The sequence below is a fragment of the Dama dama genome, chromosome 3 (assembly GCF_033118175.1).
Source record: "Dama dama isolate Ldn47 chromosome 3, ASM3311817v1, whole genome shotgun sequence".
In the NCBI taxonomy this organism is placed as follows: domain Eukaryota; kingdom Metazoa; phylum Chordata; class Mammalia; order Artiodactyla; family Cervidae; genus Dama; species Dama dama.
In genome coordinates this window covers 71,647,867-71,657,179 of record NC_083683.1, presented here as the reverse complement: position 1 = coordinate 71,657,179, position 9,313 = coordinate 71,647,867, and the positions used below count along the sequence as shown (strand labels likewise).

General features: G+C 50.3%; 1 protein-coding gene and 1 long non-coding RNA gene across 3 annotated transcripts; one reads left to right on the top strand and one right to left on the bottom strand.

The window, feature by feature from the left end:
* Nucleotides 1-36: 36 nt before the first annotated feature.
* Nucleotides 37-9,242, bottom strand: PMEL (premelanosome protein). Of its 2 annotated transcripts, none has more exons than XM_061132569.1 (13): nt 8,990-9,242; nt 8,820-8,908; nt 8,461-8,585; nt 5,974-6,084; nt 5,679-5,825; nt 4,466-4,600; nt 3,905-4,066; nt 3,010-3,648; nt 1,742-1,858; nt 1,417-1,501; nt 1,102-1,307; nt 908-995; nt 37-290 (listed from the first exon to the last, which is right to left on the bottom strand). In XM_061132569.1, exons 3-13 carry the CDS (start codon nt 8,534-8,536, stop codon nt 149-151), a joined length of 1,908 nt encoding a protein of 635 aa, XP_060988552.1. In that variant the 5' UTR covers nt 8,537-8,585; nt 8,820-8,908; nt 8,990-9,242; the 3' UTR covers nt 37-148. The 2 variants fall into 2 exon arrangements, with proteins under 2 accessions (XP_060988552.1, XP_060988563.1); XM_061132580.1 differs by having other exon boundaries at nt 8,461-8,565.
* Nucleotides 3,316-5,814, top strand: LOC133048803 (uncharacterized). The gene is made up of 3 exons (XR_009691120.1): nt 3,316-3,439; nt 3,609-3,678; nt 4,797-5,814. It is a non-coding gene; the product is annotated as an uncharacterized LOC133048803 (long non-coding RNA).
* Nucleotides 9,243-9,313: the final 71 nt, after the last annotated feature.

Genomic DNA, 9,313 nt, shown 5'->3' with positions numbered 1-9,313 from the left:
CCTTAAGTGACATAGATTCTTCCAGAAACAAGGAAATAACAGCATCAGGTTCTGAGTCTTTATTTCAGGCAGTGGTAGTCTCTGAGGAAGACCAGAGAAAAGACAGGCCTCGCTCTCCACCTGGGTAAATGACGTCACATAGGAGCTCTCAGACCTGCTGCGGGCTGAGGAGGGGTCTGCTCTCACCAGCGGGGCAGGAGCGGAAGACCCAGGGCAGATGCAGCCGCGGGGTCCCACCGTGCGGCAGCCGGGAAAGGGGGGCTGCTGAGCCTTGCTTCCTAAGTCTTTGCCTGATACGGGGAGAAAAGCAGGGATAGTGGTCAGTGGTGGTCGATGGCAGCCTCTTTGTGCTTCTCCAAGAGAAAGGCTAAACCATAACCCAGGTGGACTTGGCCTTGATCCTGGCTGCCTCCTCTCCTCACCAACAGGGTTTATCCTCTCTTATGTTTCTGGTAAGCTCTGACCGTTTCCCTCTCACCCTACACGCTTCCCTGCTTTGAGGGCCTCAGCCCTCCAGGCCTGGGGATTTGCCTTTCTGGCAGGTGGAGAACGCAGTGCACCAGCCTCCTCCACTGTTGATGTTATTCGTAACAGCAGCCATTAAGGTCATCGTTTATTGCACTTTTGTTTCAGAACCAGGTGATTCACTCACGTTGTCTGGAGCCCTGACAACAGCCCCACAGGACGGGTATTAGATTCCCTACTTTTCAGAGGCTCGGAAGGGTTAACCAACTTCCCCAGGGTCCCACCAGCAAGACTGCAGCCTAGACCTGTCGAACTTCCAAGTCTGGGCTCTTTGCTGGACTCTACACTTTCCCAAAAGGGTTGGTAGTCTCTTCCATGAGGAAGAGTGGTGGTGGTGGTGGTAAGGGGTGAGGGAGCGGGAGCAGGATGGCGGGGATCTCACCTGTAAATCAGAGATGCGAGCAGCAAAGTCATCAGCACCAGCAAGATGCCCACGAACAGAGGAGCCTGCCTGAGGCCTGCTTCTCGACCTATGGGTAGAATCCCGGATACGGCTACATTCAGTGTCTGCTTCCGCTAGTGGTGACCCCTACCACCTCCCCGTGTCTTCATCCTACCTCTTGTCCAACTACCTACCAGGCATGACAAGCTGGGTACTGACCATCGCCAGGCTGTTGGCATCAGCCAGAGACACATTGAGGCAGTAGGTCCCTGAGCCGCCCTTCAGTACCTGGTGCAAAACCAGCTGGCAGGCTGGGCTGGGGGGCACAGGCTGACATAGCCGCTGGGCTGGCGGCTGACACCCTGGTGATGAGATGTCCATGCAGGCTTCCTTGGGTAGCCTGGGAGAGATGCCAGCTTACGTCAGGGAATCTGGGAAGGGACACTAGACCCCAGAGGACAGGGCAGCAGTCACCCCAGGAGTTCTCAGGGCAACTGTGGGACACTCACCCGCCTTGGCAAGACACAGTCAGCTCAAATGCGTCTCCTTCGCTGGATGACCCAGCCTGTAGGATCTCGGCACTCTCAATACCCTCTGCACAGTTGCAAGATTTTAAGTCAGACTCCTGTACTTATCCTCCCCAAGGCCCATGGACAGGAAGGTCCTCGGGCTGCCTCCCCAGTCCCATTCTCCTGCCTTCATATGAAACCCCTGGGATTTGGGTATTCTCCTTGTCCCGGTGAGTAATTCCTTCCAAGGTGTGCTTCCACTGGGCAACCCTAAGCAGCACACGCCTCCCTCCACCAGCTCACGGACAATGTAGGCAAGACTCACGGACAATATCCAGGGTGAGGGAAACGGAGCCATAGCGATACAGAACACAGTCCAGGGGGGCTTGGCGCTTCACCAGGACTAAGGTGGCGGTGTCACCTGGCAGGGGGCTCAGGGGGCCTGGCACGAGAGGATTAAAGAGGCAAAGTCAAGAAACAGATGACTAACCTGAAAACAGAGGCCCAACAGGCATTTTCCCAGGTAGAGTCAGAGCTACTGGATCCAGGCTTAGAATCAGACAAGAGCTGGGAACTCTCCTTTTTTTAGATAAAGAAACAGGCCCAAGAGAAATGACTGCCCCAGAGTCACAGTTAGGGTTAGAGTCGGCATTTTAGAAATCCCCAATGTTAACCACACCCTACACTGTGCCGGGTCCTGGGTCAGACGTTTGACACGTGTTAAGTCATGAGTGTCGCTGTCTCACTCCTCCCTTTGTAGTGTTCCTATCACAATTCCAGGTAAACCTACTTTGGGATGGGAATCCAGGGGTGGGAAATGGTGTCAGAAACTGAGAAAGATTTCTGTGCATTTACACTTAATCAGAAAATGAGGTATAAGTATTATCTAATGATCACATGTTGGACTTCCCTGGTGGCTCAGACGGTAAAGCGTCTGTCTACAATGCGGGAGACCCAGGTTTGATCCCTGGGTCGGGAAGATCCCCTGGAGAAGGAAATGGCACCCCACTCCAGTACTCTTGCCTGGAAAATCCCATGGATGGAGGAGCCTGGTAGGCTGCAGTCCATGGGGCCGCTACAAGTCGGACACGACTGAGCGACTTCACTTTCAATGATCACATGGGGCTTTCTAGGTGGCTCAGGGGTAAAGAATCCACCTGCCAATGCGGGTTTGACCCCTGGGTAGGGAAAATCCCCTGGAGAAGGGAATGGTCCAGTATTCTTGCCTGGAGAATTCCATGGACAGAGGAGCCTGGTGGCCATAGTCCATGAGGTCGCAAAGAGTCAGACATGAGTGAGCACCACCATCACAGACTGCTCCCTGAACTTCTCTTCAGGGAACAACTCTTCTCAGGGATGGAGAAGCAATAAGCTCTCTCCCCATGGCCTAGGAGGAGACCCTGGTTTCCTGAACTCTGGATCTATTCTGTGCCATTAAGAGGGACTTAGGGGGTTTTAAAACCAGGGAAGACCCTGAGGGGACTCCACTGCTGAGCTAAGGATTGGGTAACATCTGGGTCCTGAGTAATTCAGGTCTTCAGAGCAGTGACAAATGCCCCACCTCCATGAACTCATTCATGGTGGCCCCCTTACCTGCAATACCTTCTCTAGGCATGAATGGGCTGGTATTTGAACCCGCAGGCTCAGGAGTGGACACCTCTCCTGCTGTGGTCTCCACCAGCTCTGGGGCTGTTCCCTGTGTAACCGTGGCTCCAGAGGGCTCTGTAGTTGACACTTCAGGTGCCGTAACTGAAGCCTCTTCAGTTGGCATCTCTGCTGGTGTGGTACCTAAGACTTGGGAGGTTGCCACCTGCTCAGGTGTGGTACCTATGCTCTCTGTGGTTGGTATCTGCCCAGCTGTGGTCCCAGGGGCCTCTGCAGTTGGCACCTGCCCAGCTGTGGTCCCAGGGGCCTCTGCAGTTGGCACCTGCCCAGCTGTGGTGCCTGGGACTGGAGAGGAGCCACAGGCGAGAGGAACGGCAGCCTGCAGCACCACCTGTACAGTGACTGGGCCGGACTCTAGGTAGGTGTGAGTGACCACGAGTGCCCGAGAGATCAGGGTCCCTGTGCTGTCACCAAAGTCCCAGGTGTAGGAAAGATCAGCCCCAGCCAAATAGCCACTGGGATCATGGAGCTGGAGGGCAAAGGTCAGAGGCTGCTTTCTCAGGAAGCGCTTGTTCCTTCCATTCAAGGCCTGCAGCTGAGACACACTCACGGAGAAGGGCACCTGGTCTGGGATTGGAGTCAGAGAAAGTGAGAACCGTAAGTTCTTCATTCTTTCAGCTTCTTCTTACACAGCCATAGTTTTCAACCAACCCAAGCTGCCTGGCCCTTCACGGGCTCCAAGCCCCACATCCCTCTGCCCACACCTTCCTGGTTCTGCCCCTGCAAGGTTACACACCATTTCCTCTTTCCCCTTTCCTGTCCAGCCCAGCCTCCCCACCTTCTCCTGCCCTGCAACTGGCCTTGTCCCCTCCTCAGCCCTTACCAGTGATGGTGAAGGCTGAGCTGGAGCGAGCGAGGGGCACGTAGCTCTGGGGCCCCCGGCGGTGGTAGACGGTCACTTCCATGTTATGTGTGCCCAGCACTGCCTTGTCCGTCCCAATGCTCAGTCCAGACACTGGGCCCCCCAGAACTTGCCAGTATTGGTCTGAGGTTTTTGGAAAGAAGAGTAGGGAAGGGAGTTACTGGTCAAAGGAGACTGGGGCAGGGTTAGAGACAGGGAACCAGAGAAGGAAGGTCAGGAGATGTATCAAGGATGGTTATTTCAGAGAGTGTTTGTAAGCTTGCATATGTTGGGCAGGAAAGGAGTCCTTATGAGAGGGTCCATGGGATGGGACTATAATTGGAGCAGGGCTCCCAGAAAGAAGTATCATAGAATTGACTAGGTGCTGTGGAAGAGGAAGGACTCCTTGGGGTTCTTCACTCCATGGGGGAAGTGAAGATTAGGGAAACTCACAGAATTAGGGATGGGACCAAAAGAAAGGGGATTAGGTAGGAAGAACTGAATTCAAGTGTGAATGACAGGCCAGAGAAGGGAGACTCTTACCCCAGGTCTTCCAGACATAAACAAAGCATCTTTTCTGAGATAGAGGGCCAGAAGGGCAGGCACCCCCATCGGGGAAGATGCAGGTATCATCAGGTTCTTGGGGATATACCAGCTGTCCTTCCCACACCTGGCTCCCTGAAAAGAAGATACCAAGTCTCCCTCAATCCCTGGCATTCCTTACTGTACACCAAAACCTTGAACATGACTCCCAGTGAGGGGCTCCGAGAATACTGCCTAGCTACCAGTATACATTCTCCTTGGTATAACCTATTTGGAATGGTAGAGGGGAGAATGGGAACTATACTTAAAGATTCCTATGTATATACTTAAGGGGCTTCCCAGGTGGCTCAGTGGTAAAGAATACACCTGCCGATGCAAGAGACACAGGATTCAATCCCCGCGTTGAAAGATACCCTGGAGGAAGAAACGGCACCCTGCTCCAGTATTCTTGTCTGGGCAATCCCATGGGCAGAGGAGCTTTCGCAGGCTACAGTCCATGGGATTGCAGAGTCAGATACAGCTGAGCCACTGAGCACACGCATGTATGTTCTTACACTGGACACAGATTGGTAGGCCATGTAGCAACATGTCTAGGATGATGTGCTCTAGCTAGTGGGATAAAAGTAAAACTAACAGCATCAACTAATACTGAGTTGGGAAGATCCCCTGGAGGAGGGCATGGCAACCCACTCCAGTACTCTTGCTTGGAGAATCCACATGGACAGAGGAGGCTGTGGGCTGCAGTCCATGGCGTTGCAGAGCGTCTAAACTAAGCGACTGAGCACTGCACAGGGCAGGCATTCTGCTAAATTCTTTACATATTATCACACTGGCATCCTTGCAGCAACCTTTTAAAGTGCTATCACCCCCATTCTATAGATAAGGGAATGGAAGCACAAATCAATTCAGTGACTTGCCCAGGGTCACATACTGGTAACCAGCTTAAATCCAAGTCTATCCAACTTCTGTGTCCACTGCGTCTTCTGTGCCCCATTTGGGGAACTATAATTTTTTTTCTTTTTGCTTTATCTATGTTTTCTAAGTTTTCTGCAGTGAATATGTGTTACATATATAATTTGTAAAAAAAAAAAAAAAAAAACACACACACACACAAAAAGGAAGAAGAGGACGGGGAGGAGGATTCCTTGAGCTCTTTCGGGATACCAGGGATTCTGGACCTTGGGAAGGAGGCCTGGAGCACAGAGGCACTCACCATTGACGACGGTGTTGTTGGCCCAGATGACCCGCCCATCCGGCAGCACCTTTTGGCTTTTAGGAAAGTGCAGGGCAACAGAGAAGGATGCATTTGCCCCAATCAATGTAGGCCCATCATTGCTGACCTTCAGGGATACACGGCCACCTAAAAAGGGCAGCTGCGTTAGCTGGAACTCCTTGGCTTCTCCTCCCTGTATGCCTTTTCCTTTCCTATCTTCCCAACTACATTCGACCCCGTTCCCCTCCCCAGCCCATTTCCACCACATCCTCCCTGGAGACTGCCAAGTTCCTACCTCGCCAGCAGTCAGGCCCCGGACTTTCTGTCCACTCCGGGTACAGCTGTCTGTTCCATGGTTTAACTCTGAGCTGCTTTGAGACACCAGGCCAGTCCCTGTCTATGGGTCCTAAAAAGGAAGATATACTGTGAGGGCCCTCAAATCATTACTCACTCCCTTCTCAGAGGACAACACTGTGACACATCATTCACTCTCACATTTAAAGTGCATTTAAAAATATATATTTATTTAACTGTGCTAGGAGTTAGTTGCAGCATGAAGGAGCTTCGATTAGTCGTGGCGTGTGGGCTCAGGTAGTTGTGGCATGCACACTCTGAGTTGTGACCTGTGGGATCTAGTTCCCTGAGCTGAGAGTGAACCCTGGTCCCCTGCACTGGGAGCACAGAGTCTTCACCACTTGAATGACAACAAGGGGAGTCCCTTAAAGTGCATTTTAATCTACTGAATACCCACCACGTACCAGGCACTGGATTAGGTGCAAAGAACTTAAGAAATGAGAAAGAAATGGGTCTGAAGGGGTTCAGGTTAAAGTATATGAAATAGACATATACATAAATTGCTATAATTCAAGGCATTGCTTAAGATGAGCCATAATAGACATGCACAGTATATAACAAAATGAGATTTAAACAGGTAAATTGCACTCTGGTCGACTGGGGAAGACTCAGTAAATAGTTGGCCTGGGGCATAAAGCGTTCTAGGCAGAAGGCCCAGCATGAGCAGATGCAGGGAAGTATGGAAGCACGTGGCATGATAGGAGACCACTAGCAACATGGCCAATGTGCATCGTGAGAGATGAGGCCGGGAAAATGGAGTGGGGGCTTTGAGTGCCAGGCAAAGGAGTTTGGACTTGATCCTGCAGGCGAGGGCACCTCAGATGATTTTGTTTGTTGTATTGAGATATGTCATGTGCCATAAAATTTACCCTTCAAAAGCTTTTTGAATATGATCAGATTTGTGTTTTAGAAGGATCACTTTGGCAAGCAGTGAGGAGGATGGACTAGAGGCAGGTAGAAATTGGGAGTGAGGACAAACAAAATTATTATAACTGACCAAGAAAGTGGTCTGAAAAAAAGTGATGTGATGGCTCTGCATGTGCCTCCCCCAGGTCCAACAACTATCAACATTTTGTCACATTTGCTTTATCTATTCTTTATTTTTATTGTTTGTTTGTTGGCTGAAGCATTCAAAAGCAAATCCAAGACATCATGCTATTTTAAAAACCTACAAATTCAGTAGGTTTCTGAAAAAAAAAAAAAAAAAGAATATTTTCTTAAATAAACACAATGTTAATTCACACTAGACAAAATTACCAAACTCAGTCCATGCAAAATTTCATGAAATATATAAAAATGTCTTCTTGGGAGGAGGGATCGGGATGGGGAACACATGTAAATCCATGGCTGATTCATGTCAATGTATGGCAAAAACCACTACAATATTGTAAAGTAATTAGCCTCCAATGAATAAAAATAAATGAAAAAAAAATGTCTTCTTATGATTTTAAAAATCCGGATCCAGAAAGTAAGCACAATATTTTAAGAGCCTTGGGTGGACACATATGAACAGAATATTTCCAGAATACAATAACGAACATAGTAAAAGAAAAAGACTTGAAACGACACCATGAATGAGGGAAGTCAGATCAAGGAGAAGTTCCAAGAAGTCTGTGAGACCAGGGATCTAGAGAAAGAGGGCACTGGGGTACAGTGTAGATATTTCTGCGCATCACAGTCTATCCTCACTCTGCCTCTAAAATGTACCAGAAACCGGGTTGATTCTCCTGGGGGAGGATCTAGAATCATCCCGCTGAAGATCTCACCACAAGAACAAGAGAATCATAAGATGCCCCATTCCTTCTCCACTCCCAATCCTCCCTCCTCAGAGCAGCACGGGACATTCCAGACCCTCTCACCACCCCCACCCCCACCCCTTGGTCCTGTCACGAGGCCCCAATCCCCCAGAGCCCTTTCATGTGATGCTCAGCTGAGACCCCTCTGCCTGTCTCTTCCAGCCCCAGAACAAAAGCCTGGGTTGTGTTCACCCATGCCCACCCCAAAGAGGGGATGAGGTGCCTCTTTACCCTTCTATCCAGTGCCACATTCTCTTTCTCCTCACTTTAAATACCCTATCCCAAGTGCCTGAGGCAATGCCTAAATGAGTTTCCACTCATTTTACTACCTTGGCACCCACGTTCCAGCTCACTATTCAGAGCATCTCAAAATTAGGGCCACAGGGACATACTGTTCTCTCACCCTTCCAGGTAGATGGGATTGTTTTCAGGTTCAGTCCCAAGTGCCTGAACACACATGCACCCAAATATTCATGTGGGGAGGGAGCTCAGTTGCCCATGTCCTCACCAAATCAAATGGGTGGGAGACATCTGAAGCGCTGCTGATATCTTCCGTTTTAGGGAGAGAAAAACCAGAGCAGGTGTGCAAATCCAAATTCACACTTGTTCATGTCCACACATCCCACACTCACCTTCTGTGGCCCCTACAGCCAGAAGAACACCCATCAGAGCCACATGAAGAAGGTATTTTCTCAGCACCAGATCCATCCTGTTCTTCCTTCCAGCAACCAAAGACTCTGGGGTATTGGACAAACCCCTGTATAAGAAGAGGGTGCTCATTTGCATAGCCCTTCCTCCCCTCCCTCCAGGCAAATCCTGGGAGGAGCAGAATGACCTGAGAAAGGCAGACCCGAGGAGGGATCCTGGTCCCCGGACATCCTGCTGCTCATTGACAGTTTCTGGCTTTCCAGGGTCAGTCTCATCTTAAAGCACTCCATCTCCCCTCGGGGGAAAAAATGACTGAAGGGCAGCTACAAAACGTAACACGTACCGGACACACACAGTTCATCATTGGAGAGTGGATCAATCTATTGTGAGTCAAACCAGGAACCTCTCAAAATAACTGTAGAAGCAGTGACCCTGGATCCAAAAACAGACAGTATTGGGGTAGGCTGAGAGAAGCGGGACAACGACTCTTTGGAGCCCCCAGGAAACGCTTACAGTGAGATTTCCAGTTGCTTGCTTTCAGAGGAGGTTCCAGGGCGAGGTGGAATTTAATCTTAGGTCAATACATATTTTCCTAGGGGTCGTGAAAACGGCGAATTAGAGATCAGGAAATCCCTATAGACTCAGGACACAAGGAGGAAACTCGATCCCAAATCAGATACTTGGAAAAAGGTGTTGAGCCTCCCCACCCAGATAAAAATTTATCATTAACACTCCTCGGAACCAAAGTTGCTCAGGGTGGGGTCGTTTGCAGCGAGGGACGCAGGGCTGGCACCGCCCTCTCTGACGTGGACCAATAGGAAGGCCTGAGGGAGGAGC

Excerpts from the sequence above, each read along its gene's own strand:
- PMEL (XM_061132569.1), bottom strand. The coding sequence starts at position 8,536 with ATGGATCTGGTGCTGAGAAAATACCTTCTTCATGTGGCTCTGATGGGT. Across the intron at positions 6,085-8,460 it reads GGCTGTAGGGGCCACAGAAG|GACCCATAGACAGGGACTGG; the intron begins GTGAGTGTGGGA and ends CTTCCTTTTTAG. Across the intron at positions 996-1,101 it reads TACCCAGCTTGTCATGCCTG|GTCGAGAAGCAGGCCTCAGG; the intron begins GTAGGTAGTTGG and ends TTCTACCCATAG.